General features: G+C 44.6%; 1 protein-coding gene across 1 annotated transcript in view; it reads left to right on the top strand.

Annotated features, from left to right (window-relative positions):
* Positions 1 to 18,887, top strand: part of NAIP (NLR family apoptosis inhibitory protein) — an 81,936-nt gene that overhangs the window by 50,063 nt on the left and 12,986 nt on the right. Inside the window, 2 exon segments of the mRNA XM_075592023.1 lie at positions 125 to 286; positions 1,520 to 1,606. Coding sequence (XP_075448138.1) covers positions 125 to 286; positions 1,520 to 1,606 — 249 coding nt within the window.

The following is an 18,887-nucleotide window of genomic DNA, read 5'->3' as shown; positions in this document are numbered from 1 at the left end:
GATTTGGGGGAGTTTGTTTTAATAAAAACATCCATCCCAGTCCTTGAAATCACGGTCACTAAATGTGTTTATTGTTCAGCATGTAACAAATAAATGTTTGTTTACTTTTCATTGTATTTTGCAGCAGAGTTCATTACAAACTTCTCTAACCTGACATCTTTTCACCTGAACTGTGACTCGTGTCCTGAATTTGAGAAGGTTATGGCAGCGATATCTCAGAATGGGAAAATCCAGGAAATCAGTCTGCAGGGATTACTTCTAACAAACAGGGAAATGGTCTCTTTGGGTAAGATACATCTGGAATTCCGTTTAGCTTCTCTTTTAGTATAATATTTCATGTTAGGGAATAATGTAGCATCTGAAGATGGAAAGCCACCGCTTCCTGAAAATAAGCATGTTACAATATAAAATCAATACTAAGCAGGACTACAACCACATTATAATTTTACAGAGAGAAAATAACAAAACTGGTCAAAACATTTTATAAACTGGTTATGAAATTTTTTTTTTTTTTTGCAAAACCGGCAATGTTGGTTTCTAAACTCAAAAGTAAAGACCAACAGAAGAGTCAATTCACGCTATGGTGACTTCTCTTTCAGCTTTAGGGCCACTGGTGTTTTGTAATGTCATTTTTGACACATTTATAGACTTACCAATGAGTATACTTCAAAATTGTTCAAGCATCCATACGGTCTGCACAATATATATTTACTATACCTTATCTGACAAGTGATTTTCAGTGGCACAAAATTGCATTCAGCTGCCTGAGCAACCACAGTGAAATCAGCAGGATCCAGTAATCCAGGGCCCACTCCAAGACCCCCCACGGGCTGAATTTGGACCCCAGGCCACCAGTAGAAACCCCTGCCTTGATATGTAGTTGACATATGGGCGCACTTACCAAAATGCCTTCCTACTGTCTCTGTACGTTCTTCCTACCTACCAATTAGATTCTTCGGAGTGGGACTCCTTTTCCTAAATGTTACTTTTCTCTCTGGAAGCACTTCTTCCCATTATATGTTATTTTTATTATTTGTTAGTTATATGATTGTCACGTGTATTACTGCTGTGAAGCGCTATGTACATTAATGGCGCTATACAAATAAAACAAAGAAGTGGGAATCAAGAACATACAACTTGGGATGCCCCTAGTCTAAGGGGACATGACTAAAAAGCAATGAGAGCATGGGTGCTACCGGCAGACAAACTAGTCAAGGTACTGGCATGAATGGCAAATGGGGGGAGCCGTGCACACCAAAAAAGAAAGATGCAAAAAGGATTAAATGCAAAAAAGTCATTTAATGACTAAAATAAGTCACAGAGATCCAACGTTTTGGTGTTAACCACCTTCATCATGGATATAAAATAAAGACATACATACATACATACATAGGCTGGTGAAGCTTGCTTTCTAGCCTCTGATTAGGTTCACCGCTCCCTTATATTATGTAATTTAATATTGTGCTTTAATGGTCCGTTTGTGTTGAAATGATGATTATAAAAGGGGTATTTCTTTCAGCTTCTGTGTTGCCATCATTCAAACATCTCAAAGTTTTGAACATCGATGGACTAGATTTTGTCGATGATGAAGCTGCAAAGATATTAGGTATGAATATTTAGCAGTTTACACTTGAACATCTGCAGCATTATTATTATTAAACCCATACTATATGTACATAAATGTACATTACATTGGCAGTAATGGGGACGATATGGAGCTAATATTGTGGCTGTGAAGTGTTTAATTAAATGGAAACATGTAATTACGCTAAGATGGAGGTGTCGATCTCCAAAAGACCACAATATGTGGGATTTGTGGAAACTGTTTGTTTTTATCAATGAGACTGAAGTCTTCGAAACCACCGATGCTTGCAGTGAGACTGACTTCATATTAGTGAAATTCACAGAAAGATAAATGCGTTAACATGTATTCTGAACCACTCATGGTCTAGGTGTGTCACTTGGACCAGTTTAAGGTACGCATTGGCATCTAAAATGCTGCATCTTAAGTGAACATCTTTAAGTGAAAATATATAGTTAGACTAGAGTTTGACTACAGGTTCACTGGGGACTGCATCTTTCTGCAAACTCATCTGCACAAGGCAACAAATGATGGTCTTATCTGACTACACCATGATCCCATGCTTGTTAGCCTGCACTTTTAACCCCCTGCACACATTATTTACTGCAGCCTCTCCCAACACTTGACTTCACAACTGCCTCTCCCATCAACCTTCCCCCAAAACACCCCCACCCTGAACAGGCCCTAGCATTATAATTGCAGCAAAACATTTTGGCAAGGAAAAGGTGTACTTCTGCTGTTTACTCTGGCCCACACCCAATATCACCATACACCCTGGATTACTCAAAAGCCTTGCACGATCTACTGAATGTTGGTGGATAACTCTGAAAACCAGCACACCAACCACTACTCATTCTAATGGCAAACATTAAAAATGTACAACTTGCAAAAAAACTACTCAAATGTCTATTTATACTGTTACTTTCTTTAGCAGGTGATATTGAAAGTAACCCGGACTCTCCCTTTTCAACTCTGTCCCATACACCTGAGAATACCCCCTTCAAATTCCAAAAAGGTCCATCTGTCACCCATATAAATATCCGGAGCCTGCTGCCCAAACTGGATGAACTAAGGGCATGGTGCCTAATGCATAAACCCAAAGCCATCATTCCCTCAGAAACATGGCTAACCCCTAAAATCCCTTGATGCAAATATCGCCATTCAGCAATACTCCATCTCTAGGAAAGATAGGTCAAAGAGAGGAGGATGGGTGTTATTTTATATTGCAGAAACCTTACAATTTACGCTGATAAATTGCCCCCCAAGCTGACTGTGACAGGGTGAATGAACGTCACCAGCCATATACCTGGCAAACCTATGTTTAGGCTTGCAGTGCAGCAGTGACGAGGTTAAGTTTCAGTTGAGAAGGGCTGCTTAATTGGTCTGACCCCAGCTGCATAATCAAGGTGTTTTAAAAACCCCAGGCTGTACACACATGCAAGCTAGCTGGTCAGGAGACAGGACTGAAATACTGAAGAGATTACTGCTATAAGGTCTGTTTTTCAAAGTACATGTGTGATGAACTGTCTGTGTCCTCCATGCTGAAGAGAAGCTGCCTTGTTTTCTATGCTGAAGAGAAGCTATTTTGTTTTTGTCTGCTGAAGAGAAGCTATTTTGTTTTTGTGTGCTGTATATTTTTAAGGCTCACTAAAGAAGCCTTATCAAGAGAACCCGCGTGTGTGGTTGCATGTACCCTGCAACATATGGTGTCAGAAGTGCTGGGATTTTGAGAGGCCCCTGCAGTTGAAGGGCCACACACACACACAAAAAAATGAGAAAAATGGAAGAATTTTTAAAAGAGTTTCTGTGCAAGCAGACCAGACAGCAGTGACTGTTAATGCAGGAGCAGACCAAACAGCAGGGACTGCTAATTCAGGAGCCGGCACAACTACTATTGCAGTAGGCAGCACAGGATGAGCGGATGGCCAAGCTGCTGACCCAATTCCAGGGGTCTGCCAGTCCAGAACATGCGAACAAACCCCCGGTCCTCCTGAGGAAAATGGCTCCGAACGAGGATCCAGAGGCTTTTCTACTGACATTTGAAAGGGTTGCCGAAGCTCAGGGCTGGGCTGCAGATCGCTGGGCAACTGCTTTGGCCCCGCTCCTCATAGGAGAAGCCCAGGCCTCATATCAGGGCCTTCCAGCAGATCAGGCAATGGACTACCAACAAGTAAAAGCCGCCATACTGGATCGCTTAGGTCTGACCCCAGAGACCTACCGGCAGCAGTTCTGGAACCTGAAGTACACCGCTAAGATGAGACCCCGGGTCCTCGCTCAGCGGTTATTGGACTTGTGTACTCGCTGGATACAACCCGAGGAGTGCACTAAGGAGGCAATTCTTGAGCAAGTGGTGTTGGAACAATTCCTACAGATAATACCCCCTTCCGCACACTCGTGGGTAAAACGCCATGCTGCTGAAACCCTAGCTTTGGCGGTCCGACTCGTTGAGAACTTCCTTGGGGCCGAGGATCAGGCGAGTGCCCTGGACCCGACGGATTCAACTTCACCAGCACTTGCGGAGACCCAAAGAGGGAGATTGGAGCAACAGGGAAACTACGGCCCCTCCATGCGCAACCGCCAAGTGCCACGAAAGGAGCAGTCCTTCCAACAAGGAAGAAGTCAAAACGCCGGGCACCGCCGAGACCCTCATCCCCTTCCTGATGTCGGCTTGTCGCCAAATGAGAGGAACTTCCGAGGACGTCGCCCACAGGACCCACCAGATGCCTGGTCTCCAGTATCCGGTCAAGAGGAGCGCTATCCATGGCCCCCTCCTGCGAGGGAACCCTCTCCATGTTCCGCCTGCGGAGAACAAGGCCACCGGCATGTGGACTGTCCACAGATGGATTGTTCCTTCAGCAGGACCGTCGCCTCGGCCTTCACTGGAGAAAATTACAAGCCCTGGCTACTTCCAGCCCAGGTTGGGGGAAAAAACGTCCAGGCCCTTGTAGATTCGGGCTCTGGGAAAACTCTGCTCTTCCAGGAACTGTTACCGCCTAATGTGTGTTCTTTTGACTCTCCATGGAGTATAGAATGTATACACGGCGATGTAAAACGGTATCCGACGGCCAAAATCCGGCTACAGGTAAAAGGTCAGGAGGCCTACCTCGAAGTAGGAGTCGCTCCTTGGCTCCCTGTCCCCGTTGTGCTCGGCCGGGACTGGCCTTTCTTTTCGGACTTAATGGCTCCAGTCTCTCACGAGGAGCCTTATTCTATGGCTCAGGAGAACCCTGGCAAACTGTTCCCCTTCTCGGCAGACATTTTTCCCAGTAGACACCGGGTTCCAAAGACGCTCTGACAAACAGAAAAACAAGAAACACAGCGCACAACGCTCATAGTGTATTAAATGATATCTTTAGTAACCAAAATAAGGAGGGAAGTATTGTGCGTACATGAAATAAAATTTAAACAAGCATTTCAGGGTTATTGTTACCCAAGCACCAACGGACGCCCGTGATAGTCTCGTGGCTCTCTCCTTCTCGCTCCAACAACCTCGGTGTAGGGCCTGGAATCTCAGCTCCAAACGCTGGTATTTCAGCCTCTCGCCTTAGGGTAAGGCTAATGCAGCTCCAGCAGTCCAGAAAAGACCTCCGCTTGTATGCGTTATGCCCGTCACTGCATGGATCTCGTTTGTAACGGAGCAGCGGGGTACACGCTGTTTGGCGTCCTGGTCGAGCGCTTCCGGGTCTGTGACGTCACAAAACCGCGAGACTTCGTCGCAAGTCTACAAGACACCGGACCGGTTCTCTGGGAGTGCTGGGATATAGAGGGTTCGCAATGTTCTTAGTCCAACGCGTTTCGAAACCACATGGGTCTCTTCATCAGGGAATAAAGACTAATCAGTCTATTGACACTTAAATACCCCTCATGCGTCACTAATTGGTCCCTCCATTAAGGGTTTTAACCAATCGCAAAGCAACGGGGAGGAGTCAAAGAGCTCCATGGTAACAGAGAATGCATCCTAACAAAAAAACTAAAAACAACTTTATTTATACATATTGTAACAAACAATTAAAAAAACGGTGACTCTAAAATAAAGAAAAAAGAATTAGTACACAATACTATTGGCAGATGTATTTGAACATATTTAGTAATTTAAAAAACATACAAAAATATATTTGAAGATGAAGCACGAGCTAAAAAATCAATGAATAGCTTAAAACCATAAATTAAGATTAATAGAAATTTAAAAAGTTAAGATATTTAAAAAATATGCCAGCTCAGAATATAAATGTTATTTGTAAATACATAACCTAGCTACATCACCAGTGTGGGATGGTCAGTAGAGGGACCATATATCTATATCCTCATTGAGGCCTCCCGGATATAGTGTGCCCAATTTATATATCCAGAAGGTCTCTTGAAAGGATAAATCTTTTACCCTATCCCCACCCCTTCTGCTCCTAGGGACATGTTTGATACCCTTAAAGCGCAGGGACATGGGGTCTTTATTATGATGTAGGGCATAGTGCTTGGAGAGGCTATGGGTTAACAGACCATTCTTTATGTTTCGTATATGTTCTTGTATACGTATTTTTAATTGCCGTTTGGTACGCCCTACATAGAACAAGCCACACGGGCATTCTATTAAGTATACAATGTGATCCGAATTACAATTGATAAAATCTAATATTTCATAAGTTTCCTCAGTTTTAGGACAAACAAAAGTTTTACTATTAGAGTGTAGGTGTTTGCACACTGAACATTTTCCACATTTGAAGTTTCCACATGGTTTTTTAATATTTAACCATGTTTTTTCTCCCACAGGTACAGTTTTAATATTTATGTCACTAGGGGACAGAGCATTCTTTAGATTTTTTGCTCTTCTATATATGAACCTTGGGTACTTAGAAATGTGTGTCCCCAAAATTGGGTCATTTGACAGGATTGACCAGTGCTTCTTTACAATATTCTCTATATATGAAGTCATAGAATTAAAGTTTGTAATAAAGGCAACATTACATTTTTCATCACTTGCAAATTGTTTCTTTTGATGTTTGGTTTTTGGGACTAGCATTTGTTTTCTATCTATTTTTCTCACCCTATCAAGATCATCAGTAAGTTTTTTAAGGGGATAACCCCTTTCTAGGAATTTTGAGGTTAAATCACCCGCCTGTTTTTCAAAGTCTGTGTCCAAACTACAGTTTTTTCTCAACCTGTAAAATTGGCCCCCAGGTATGTTCTGAATCCAAGATTTTTTATGGTTACTTGAGGCCATCAGGAGGTTATTTGAATCCACATCCTTGAAATGAGTTTTGCTTATAAGGTTTCCCTCATCAGACACCCTCAAATTCAAATCCAAGAAGTTAATTTCCTTGACACTTTCCACATGGGTAAATGTCAAGTTTCTATTGTTATTATTTATATACTTCAAAAAAAGACTTACAGAATATTGGTCCCCATCCCACAGACATATAATGTCATCTATGAAGCGACGCCAAATAATAATATTTCCTCCAAAGGGATTGTTAATAAGGATGCAGTTATGTTCCCATTCTCCCATATACAGGTTTGCGAAACTGGGGGCAAATCTAGTGCCCATAGCAGTTCCGCAAACCTGCAGGAAAAATTCCTCCAGAAACATAAAATAATTATGTTTCAGAATAAAATGGATTGAATCCAAAATAAAGTTTTTGTTCAAATCATGTAATTCGGCATCGCTAGATAGAATTTTTTTTACAGATGCTAGGCCCTGTTGATGTGGTATATTAATATATAGGGCCTGCACGTCACAAGTTAACCACCTATACGAATCCTTCCACTTTAGATTTTGTAACAAATTGAGCAATGAAGTGGAGTCCCTTAGGTGGGAGGGGAGTTTTTCAACATAGGGTTGCAAAAAGTGGTCAACATACTGGGACAAGTTCGCTGTTAGACTATTTATTCCTGAAATTATCGGTCTGCCTGGGGGGTTGGTTACTGATTTGTGGGTTTTTGGAAGGTGATAAAATATCGGGATTTTGGGGGAACTGGTGAACAAAAATTCATACTCAGTCTTGGTGATAACTCCAGAGTTTAATGCTTGATCCAATAGAGATCTAAGTAAATTTAGAAAATCCAATGTTGGATCTTTTTTAAGCCTAGAGTATGAAGTGGATACGTATACAAGAACATATACGTATACAAGAACGTATACGAAACATACGTATACAAGAACATATACGAAACATAAAGAATGGTCTGTTAACCCATAGCCTCTCCAAGCACTATGCCCTACATCATAATAAAGACCCCATGTCCCTGCGCTTTAAGGGTATCAAACATGTCCCTAGGAGCAGAAGGGGTGGGGATAGGGTAAAAGATTTATCCTTTCAAGAGACCTTCTGGATATATAAATTGGGCACACTATATCCGGGAGGCCTCAATGAGGATATAGATATACGGTCCCTCTACTGACCATCCCACACTGGTGATGTAGCTAGGTTATGTATTTACAAATAACATTTATATTCTGAGCTGGCATATTTTTTAAATATCTAAACTTTTTAAATTTCTATTAATCTTAATTTATGGTTTTAAGCTATTCATTGATTTTTTAGCTCGTGCTTCATCTTCAAATATATTTTTGTCTGTTTTTTAAATTACTAAATATGTACAAATACATCTGCCAATAGTATTATGTACTAATTCTTTTTTCTTTATTTTAGAGTCACCGTTTTTTTAATTGTTTGTTACAATATGTATAAATAAAGTTGTTTTTAGTTTTTTTGTTAGGATGCATTCTCTGTTACCATGGAGCTCTTTGACTCCTCCCCGTTGCTTTGCGATTGGTTAAAACCCTTAATGGAGGGACCAATTAGTGACGCATGAGGGGTATTTAAGTGTCAATAGACTGATTAGTCTTTATTCCCTGATGAAGAGACCCATGTGGTTTCGAAACGCGTTGGACTAAGAACATTGCGAACCCTCTATATCCCAGCACTCCCAGAGAACCGGTCCGGTGTCTTGTAGACTTGCGACGAAATCTCGCGGTTTTGTGACGTCACAGACCCGGAAGCGCTCGACCAGGACGCCAAACAGCGTGTACCCCGCTGCTCCGTTACAAACGAGATCCATGCAGTGACGGGCATAACGCATACAAGCGGAGGTCTTTTCTGGACTGCTGGAGCTGCATTAGCCTTACCCTAAGGCGAGAGGCTGAAATACCAGCGTTTGGAGCTGAGATTCCAGGCCCTACACCGAGGTTGTTGGAGCGAGAAGGAGAGAGCCACGAGACTATCACGGGCGTCCGTTGGTGCTTGGGTAACAATAACCCTGAAATGCTTGTTTAAATTTTATTTCATGTACGCACAATACTTCCCTCCTTATTTTGGTTACTAAAGATATCATTTAATACACTATGAGCGTTGTGCGCTGTGTTTCTTGTTTTTTTGTGTGCATATAGGGGGGACCAGAGCCATCCCTGGTGTCACAGCTGCAGACGCTCCATACTTTTCAAATTATACACAAGGTCACCTATTTAATTGATCACACTTATCACGTTATTTATATATATTGTTGTTGCGCACTTTTCTTTTGTTCACCTTTTTCACTGCTCTGACAAACAGGACTGGTTGCAGAAATCTGGGTCTCAAGGTGACCATTCTAGTAGCTGGAAGTCACAAGTGATGGCTGGAGGATGGCCAGAGGGAGGGGGATATGGGCCCTGGAGATTTACCGACCTACAACTCCCTGATTTTCGCCAGAGGCAAAGGGAAGGCCCAGTCCTTGCTAGACAGTATAATGTGGTAAAAATTGATGAGCAGATATTGAATGCACAGGGGGTGATAGTATTCCCCATTTTGAATGATCAAATGATATCCTGTATAGGGTGAATAGGCAGACACAAACAGGGGAGGTCACCAGACAGATATTGGTTCCCAAGGCGTTTGTTAAATCTGTTTTCACTCTAGCCCATACTGACCTTTGGGGTGGTCACCTTGGCAGGGATAAAACATTGGACCGTATTTCGTCCCGATTCTATTGTCCAGGGATGCATAGTGATATTGCTAAGTTATGTGCGGCATGTCCGGAGTGCCAGCTAACTAGTCCGAAGGGACAAAAACAACCCCTTTGGTTCCTCTGCCCGTGGTGTCAGTTCCCTTTGAGAGGATTGGGGTAGACTTGGTAGGACCTCTAGAACCTTCTGCGAAAGGACACAGGTTTATTCTTGTAATAGTTGACTATGCAACAAGATATCCTGAGGCGTTCCCCCTGAGAACAGCAACGGCGAAGCAAGTAGCCAACAAGTTGTTGGAGCTGTTCTCACGGGTTGTACTTCCCCAGGTTTTGTTGACAGACCAAGGTACAAATTTTATGGCTAAATTGATGCAGGATGTCTTAAAATTACTAGAGGTCAAGTCTGTTCAGACATCGGTCTACCATTCACAGACTGACGGATTGGTGGAAAGATTTAACCGAACTCTAAAAGGGATGCTGAGGAAATTTGTAGATTCAGAGAAGAGAGCCTGGGATGAACTTCTCCCTTTTATGCTGTTTGCAGTGCGGGAAGTTTCCCAGGCCTCCACGGGATTCTCTCCATTTGAACTGCTGTATGGCCGCCAACCCCGGGGTATCCTAGACCTCCTAAAGGAGTCCTGGGAGGAACAGCGGTCCCCTTCTAAGAATACCCTGCAATATGTATTGGACCTTAGGAAGCGCCTAGATGTGGTCGGGCATTTTGCTAGGGAGAATCTTAGATCAGCCCAGGACTGTCAGGAGAGACATTACAATCAAAATGCTCGTATGAGAGTGTTTCACCCAGGAGATCAGGTGATGTTGGTGTTACCCAGTTGTGAGAGCAAACTCCCAGCCAAATGGCAGGGCCCATTCAAAGTACTCCTCCGCACGGGTGATGGGGATTACGAGATCGCTCAACCAGGGTCCAGGAAGGGTAAACAAATTTACCATGTGAACTTGCTGAAACCCTGGAAGATGCAGTAGTCTCTATTCATCCACCCGGTGGAGGAGGAAACGGATTTGGGTCCTCAGCCCCCACGGGAGAACATCATGGGTGACGATGAAATCCCAATGGGTAGACAGTTGTCCTCTGAACAAAAAGGGGACTTGTTAGCAATAATTACACAATTCCATGATGTTTTTTCTGATTTGCCAGGGCAAACAAATTTAATTTCACATGTGATCGAGACAGCACCTGGGGTAAAAATACGTTCCCGTCCTTATAGGTTGCCTTAAAGTCGTAGGGCCTTGGTAGAGAAGGAGGTACAATAAATGTTACACTTAGGAGTGATTTGAGGAATCATGCAGTGAGTGGTGTAGTCCACTAGTTATGGTCCCTAAACCGATGGGAAGGTAAGATTTTGTGTGGACCTCCGAAAGGTCAATGCGGTATCTAAGTTTGACGCATATCCGATGCCAAGGGTGGACGGGTTAATTGACGCCCTTGGTAACGCAGAATATATATCCACGCTGGACTTAACAAAAGAATACTGGCAAATACCTTTAGAGGAAAAGTCCAAGTGCAAAACAGCCTTTGCCACTCCCATAGGTTTATACCAGTTTGTCACAATGCCATTTGGACTGCATGGAGCCCCAGCCACATTTCAGAGACTCATGGATAAAGTGCTGAGACCCCATAGGGCTTATGCCGCAGCCTACCTAGATGACATTGTCATTTATAGTAAACACTGGCGGGCCCATCTAAATAGGCTGAAAGCGGTCCTCAAATCTCTAAGAGAGGCAGGGCTCACAGCCAACTCTAAGAAATGTGCCTTAGGTAAGGCGGAAACCAAATACTTAGGGTATGCAGTGGAAGGTGGAAAAGTAAGGCCACTAGCCGACAAGGTAGTTGCCCTGAAAGAAGTTCCTACCCCCCAAACAAAAATGCAGGTACGCTCTCTGCTGGGTTTAGCAGTGTACTATCGGCAGTTCATCCCCAACTACTCGGAAGTTGCAGCCCCATTAAAGGACCTCACAAAAAAGTGTGCCCCTACACAAGTGGTATGGTCAAGGGAGTGTAAGAGAGCCTTTGAGGACATAAAAAGGTGTCTATCAGAGGGTCCCGTCCTTAGAAGCCCAGACTTCAACAGGCCTTTTGTAGTGCAAACCGATGCATCAGAGATAGGGTTAGGGGCAGTGTTATCACAACAGTTTGAGGGAGTTGAACATCCGATCATTTTTCTGAGTAGGAAATTGTTGCCGAGGGAAAAAAACTACTCAGTGATTGAGAAGGAGTGCCTCGCAGTAAAGTGGGCAATCAAGGCTTTGAGGCATTACCTGGCAGGAGTCCATTTTACTCTGGTGACGGACCATTGAAGTGGTTAAATAGTATGAAGGACTCCAATGCTAAATTGACCAGGTGGTATATAGCCCTCCAACCCTTCTCATTTGAGATTCAGCACAGGCCTGGAAAAGAAAATGCAAATGCTGACTTCTTTTATAGAGAAGGGGTGGATGGTCGGGCTTCAGCCGTGCGTGGCCCCAGGCACACACTAACAGGGGAGGAATGTGACAGGGTGAATGAACGTCGCCAGCCATATACCTGGCAAACCTATGTTTAGGCTTGCAGTGCAGCAGTGACGAGGTTAAGTTTCAGTTGAGAAGGGCTGCTTAATTGGTCTGACCCCAGCTGCATAATCAAGGTGTTTTAAAACCCCCAGGCTGTACACACATGCAAGCTAGCTGGTCAGAAGACAGGACTGAACTACTGAAGATATTACTGCTATAAGGTCTGTTTTTCAAAGTACATGTGTGATGAACTGTCTGTGTCCTGCATGCTGAAGAGAAGCTGCCTTGTTTTTTATGCTAAAGAGAAGCTATTTTTTTTTTGTCTGCTGAAGAGAAGCTATTTTGTTTTTGTGTGCTGTATATTTTTAAGGCTCAATAAAGAAGCCTTATCAAGAGAACCCGCGTGTGTGGTTGCATGTACCCTGCAACACCGACCCTCTTTTAAAATCCTAGTTGGCAAAATCTGCATCCCCTTTTTTAAGCCTGTCTTGATTGCTGGCATCTACAGCCCCACTATGTCCCTGACTGATATCACCCAGCTGCTTTTCTCAATTTCCTCTCTGAATGAGAAGAGTAAGCTACTAGTTCTTGGGGATTTCAACTACAATTGGCTTGACCCTAAAAACAACAACATCCAGATACAACTCAAGTCACTTAACCTAATGCAACTAATTTCCCAACCCACACGGACAAACCTGAAATCTCACAACCATTCCTTACTAGACTGGATTCTCTCCTCTAGTCCCTGCAAAATTCAATCCTCTGGCATCCTACCTGACATTTTCAGTGACCATGCAATAGTGTACTGTGTAAGGAAAATCAAACCACCCACTTTAACCCACAACAGTTTCTGGCTGAGCTTACCATCTGTCCTTGGTACAGAATCAACTTAATTCCCGACTCTGATTCTGCACTCGACTATTTCCAATCCGAGTTCTTAAAACTCTGTGATACCCATAATCCAATACGTAAAATAAGAGTACGGGGGCACACCTTCCATGGGTTACAACCAATTGTATAGCACTCTACCATATTAGCGAAGACTTGTGAAAAAGCTACAAAGTAACTGGCACTACCAAAGATAACTAATACTATGCCTGCGGAATATGTGCACAAGGCAAACAATATTACGCTGACAATCTTCACCAGAATATATCAAATCTAGCTAACTTCTGGAAAGTCATCAGCAATATATTCCAGCCTTCTAACCATCAACAACAATATAATATCATTAAGGATGATATTACTCTGACAAATCCCACTGACATTGCAAATGCATTCAATGAATACTTTGTGGGTGTGCTACTAACTTATTAGTGAAACGCAACCCGAACTACAAACATGAACCTCATTTTGAGATTACCCCAATAGCCTCACTCCCAACACTGCCCACAATTTTCAATTTGTCCCTGTATCTGAAAAGGAGATTACACAAGTGCTCCTCAAATTAAAACTAAGCAGCCAATGTGGACCTGATTTACTGCAATCTAAGTTCCTATGACTTGGTGCTATTGCCAAACCGCTTGCCTCCCCAGTCAAATCTATTCTGTCTGCAGGCCATATCCCTAAGACCTGGAAAACAGCCAGAGTGTTGTCCCAATGTTCAAAAGTGGGGACAACAACACTTGTTTCAAACTACAGGCCAATCTCTCTTCTCCCAATACTATCCAAAGTCATGGGAAAATGTGTTCACTCCCAGTTAAGCGATTACTATACCAAGACAGATTTCCCTAGCCAATTCCAATCTGGCTTTCGCCCCAAACACTCCATGGTAACTACCCTCCTAAAAGTTTGCAATGAGATCCAGTGTGGAATGGAACTGGGACAACTTACTGGTGCAATATTCCTCGCTTTTGCAAAGGCTTTGATACTGTTGATCATGTTATCTTGCTAAACAAACTTCAGTGCTCTGGAATAGGAAAGCATGCTTTTAAATGGTTTAATTCCTACCTATCCAGTAAATCCCAACATGTGTCCATCTCAGGCTCTAACTCCAACCCCTTGGATATCACATTTGGTGTCCCGAAAGGCTCTGTTCTGGGGCCCCTACCCTTCTCAGTGTTCATTAATGATCTTCCTACAGTTTGTAAAGGAGCTTCAATGCACATGTATGCGAATGACACAATCTTATATGCACACAGCCATAGCCTCTCTGACCTCTGACCTTGGACACATACTTCAATCTGACTTTTTGAGACTTGAAAATCGGATTTCCCAAAACAAACTGTTTTTAAACACTTACAAGACTGTAACAATGGTATTTGGGGCCAAGACTACATTTTTAAAGCTTCCCATGTACTGTATGAGCTTCAGATCAGAACCAAAGCTACCACCACCCTAACCCCTGTTACTAGTTTTAAATACTTGGGCATATGGTTTGACTCCTGTGACAGAGTGAAGTCAACTCCTATCAGTTACGCCTGGGAGACATATGTCTGAGTGCTTCATCCAGCACTCATAAGGGTTAACTCAGGTGGAGGTTAGGAAATCAGAACTCTTTAGCTGACACCTGAGAGCCAGCAAGGTAGATAAGGATCATGTGACTGGCAGTAGCTGCCAGAGAGAGAGAGAGAGAGAGAAGCACACTGCTGCGTGAGCCCTTAGCCAGAGGGATTTCACCAAAGACTACTTCAACTAAAGTAAGGATTATTCATTTGCTTACTGACTGCTTAAAGTACCCTTATGGTTTGGTTCTGGTTTAGCCAGCCAGCCTGCTAGATAGGTCTGCTGTGTTATTAGTCAGTTTTTCTCCCAAAGTGGAGCAGGATTTATTTTGTTAAAGGGACAGTGTACCCGCATGTTATGTTACTGTGGAGAAATAAAGCTACTGAACGTTTTTATTTATCCTGAAACTATACGTGTGGACTGTTCCCTGACCTCGGCTACAGGCCGTCCTGCCACAGGTGGTGTCAGAAGTGGGATATCGGACAGCCCCTGTATCTGAAGGGCCACACACAAAAAAAAAAAGGAAAAAATGGAGAATTTTTTTTCTCAGTTCCTTGAGCAACAGCTCCAGCTAGCAGAGAAGCAAGCAGAGCGACAAGCCCAGCAAGATGAGCGACAAGCCCAGCAAGCTGAGCAACAAGCCCAGCAAGATGAGCAACAGGCCCGGCGAGAGGAAAAGCTACTCCAACTGCTGGTCGAAGGCCCAACCCCAGGCAGACCAGGGATTCCAAATAACCCACCGGTGATGCTGCCTAAAATGAAGCCAAACGAAGACCCAGAGGTATTTCTCCTCACTTTTGAAAGGGTAGCCACGGCCCACGGCTGGACAGTTGATCGCTGGGTAATGACTCTGGCTCCACTCCTCATAGGGGAAGCTCAGGCAGCCTACCAGTCTCTTCCAGCGGACGAGGCCATGGACTATCAGAAACTAAAGGCTGCTATTCTGGATCGCCTAGGCCTCACGCCAGAGACCTACCGACAGCGGTTCCAGACAGTCAAATATACAAACCGAGACAGACCCCGGGTCGTAGCCCACCGCTTAGTAGACTTATGTACCAGGTGGATACAACCGGGAAAACATGACAAGGCAGAGATCCTTGAACAGTTTGTGCTCGAGCAGTTCATACAGATACTGCCCCCCTCCTCCCGCTCCTGGGTAAAAAGACACGCTGCATTTTCCCTGGATTCAGCGGTCCGCTTGGTGGAAAACTTCCTGGGTGACGACACCCAACAGGATAGCTGGGAACGGCCGGTGCAAACACCAGTTGCTTCCGGTGATACTAGAGGCAGGAGAGCAGACAATCGAGGGGTCTACAAACCGCCAGCTCGGGAGATCCAGTCAACCCGATCGGAAGACCCTTTCCCATCTCGGAGGGTTCCTGGTACAAACTCCCGCAGAGACGCCCATCCTGGGTCCGAGGCCACTGGATCACTCAAGGGAGGCCGCCACCCACAGTATTCCCCGAGAACCTGGACTCCTGTCACCCACCCGGTGGAAAGGATAACCCCACCAACCAGAAGGGAGGACCCCATCCAACAGCGGAGAGGTCCAAACACCGAGCCCCGTCGAGAGCTTCCGTGGACGACCGAGTTTGCGGACTCAGGAGATGAGGAGATGGACTGTTCATATGGCAGAACCACTGCCACAGCTTGTCTCCGAGGGGACCACAATCCGTGGTTAGTCCCAGCATCTCTGGAGGGTACAAAAGTAAACGCCATGCTGGACTCGGGCTCTGGAAAAACCCTGATGCTAGAGGGCCTAATTCCAAGCAATAGACTATCTTATGACTCTCCTTGGAATATCGAGTGTATCCATGGGGATACAAAGAGATACCCGACGGCGAACGTTACACTGCGTATCCAGGATCAAGAGGCTAGCCTACTAGTGGGAGTTGCTCCCTGGCTACCTGCTCCTGTTCTACTTGGCCGAGACTGGCCCTACCTCGAAACATTGTTGGCCCCTACTCCTATGGAGCCTACTTCTCTGGTACCGGAGAAGCCCGGAGACTTGTTCCCTTTTTCCCCAGAGATTTTCCCCCGTAGACACCATGTCCCAAAGACACGTAAACAGAGACGTGTGGAAAAAGAGGACTGGTTAAGAAAGGCTGGGACTTTTGGTAACATTAGTCAGCCCAAAGGACTGCAGGTCATGGCCGGGGATGACCAGGGTGGGGAACAGATAGATACGGGAGTGTTGCCAGACCTGGATCTTCCTGACTTCCGTCAGAGGCAGAGGGGGGACCCAGCTCTGGCTAGACAATATGAGAAGGTGGTACAGGTCAACAACAAGATAATAGATGAACAAGGTGTAAAAGTGTTTCCACATTTTGAACTGTTGAATGACATACTATATCGTGTGAATAAGGTTACACAAACAGGGGAGGTCATTCGACAGATGCTAGTCCCTAAAGGGTTGATTAAAACAGTGTTTACCCAGCCCATACTCTCCCATGGGGTGGTCATTTGGGCAGAGATAAGACCACGGACTGCATCTCGTCCCGGTTTTACTGGCCAGGCATACATGGTGACATCATGAAACTATGTGAGACATGTCCTGAATGCCAGTTAACTAGCCAAAAAGGACAGAAGCCGGCTCCTTTGGTTCCTCTGCCCTTGGTAGCCGTCCCATTCGAGAGAATTGGGGTAGATCTGGTCGGACTTTTAGAACCCTCTGCGAAGGGACATACATTTATACTCGTTGTTGTTGATTATGCCACCAGGTATCCTGAGGCGTTCCCTCTGAGATCAGCCACTGCTAAACAGGTTGCTCACAGGCTGTTAGAACTGTTTTCTAGGGTAGGACTTCCCCAAGTAATGTTAACTGACCAGGGAACAAATTTCATGGAAAAGTTAATGCAGGATGTCCTGAAGTTATTGGAGGTAAAATCCGTCCGGACCTCGGTTTACCACCCTCAGACTGATGGATTGGTAGAGAGGTTTAACCGTACTTTAAAAACTATGCTTAGGAAGTTTGTGGACACTGAAAAGCGAGCTTGGGATGAACTTCTCCCTTTCCTGTTGTTTGCGGTACGAGAAGTTCCCCAATCATCCACAGGCTTCTCCCCGTTTGAGCTCCTATATGGACGCCAACCTCGGGGGATTCTCGACCTACTGAAGGAATCCTGGGAGGAGGAGCCCTCCCCCTCCAAGAATGCCCTTCAGTATGTCATAGACCTTAGAAACCGCCTAGACATGATAGGTCGGTTTGCGAAGGAAAACCTCAAATCTGCTCAAGAACGTCAAGAGAGGCAGTACAATCAAAATGCTCGCTTGAGGGTCTTCCAACCTGGGGACCAAGTGATGCTACTACTACCGACATCAGAGAGTAAACTCCTTGCGAAGTGGCAGGGTCCTTTCGAAGTTCTCCGCCGCACCGGGGAGGTGAACTATGAGATCTCTCAACCAGAGTCCAGGAAGGGTAAGCAAATCTACCACGTGAACCTCCTGAAACTCTGGAAAACGATGAGATCGCTGTTCATTCACCCTCGGGAAGGAGAGATGGATTTGGGTCCACAGCTTCCAAAGGGTAGTACGTACACTGACCATCAGGTTCCCATGGGAGAGCAGTTAACAACGGAACAAAGGTCAGACCTACTTGATGTATGTGACCAGTTCCCAGATGTTTTTTCTGAGTTGCCAGGGCAGACTGATTTAGTGTCCCATAGGATTGAGACAGAACCTGGCGTAAAAGTACGGTCCCGTCCCTATAGATTGCCAGAGGGCCGAAAAGACCTGGTAGAGAGGGAGATAATAGACATGTTGGAATTGGGCGTGATCGAGGAGTCCCACAGCGAATGGTGTAGCCCTATCGTGTTGGTCCCTAAACCAGATGGGAAGGTGAGGTTTTGCGTGGATCTGCGAAAGGTAAATGCTGTATCCAGATTTGATGCATATCCAATGCCTAGGGTGGATGAATTGCTTGATTCGCTTGGTAAAGCAGAGTATATCTCCACCCTAGATCTCACGAAAGGATATTGGCAGATACCTCTAGCGGAAGAATCCAAATGCAAAACTGCCTTCGCCACCCCTCTCGGTTTATACCAATTCGTCACTATGCCATTTGGGTTACATGGGGCTCCAGCCACGTTCCAAAGGTTAATGGACAAGGTAAAAGAAAAAGAAAAACACAAAAGCGCACCAAGATTGAGATATACAGTGTATTATAGACAATTAAAATTAGTAATATACACTTACATGGATAAAAACTTTATTGATCCTGATCACGATCGTGACTTCTATAGTGAGGCAACAGTGGGGATGATTTCCGTCTCTGCAAACAAGCCCCGCGCGCTGGGACTGTGTCTCTGGCTATGCTGCGTTAATGGACAAGGTACTACGACCCCATAGGGCATATGCCGCGGCCTACTTGGATGACATTGTCATCTATAGCAGACACTGGCAGTCTCATATAAAAAGG

Source organism: Ascaphus truei, chromosome 1 (genome assembly GCF_040206685.1).
Source record: "Ascaphus truei isolate aAscTru1 chromosome 1, aAscTru1.hap1, whole genome shotgun sequence".
NCBI lineage: Eukaryota > Metazoa > Chordata > Amphibia > Anura > Ascaphidae > Ascaphus > Ascaphus truei.
The sequence above is the reverse complement of the archived record's forward strand: the minus strand, read 5'-3'. Positions and strand labels throughout refer to the sequence as shown.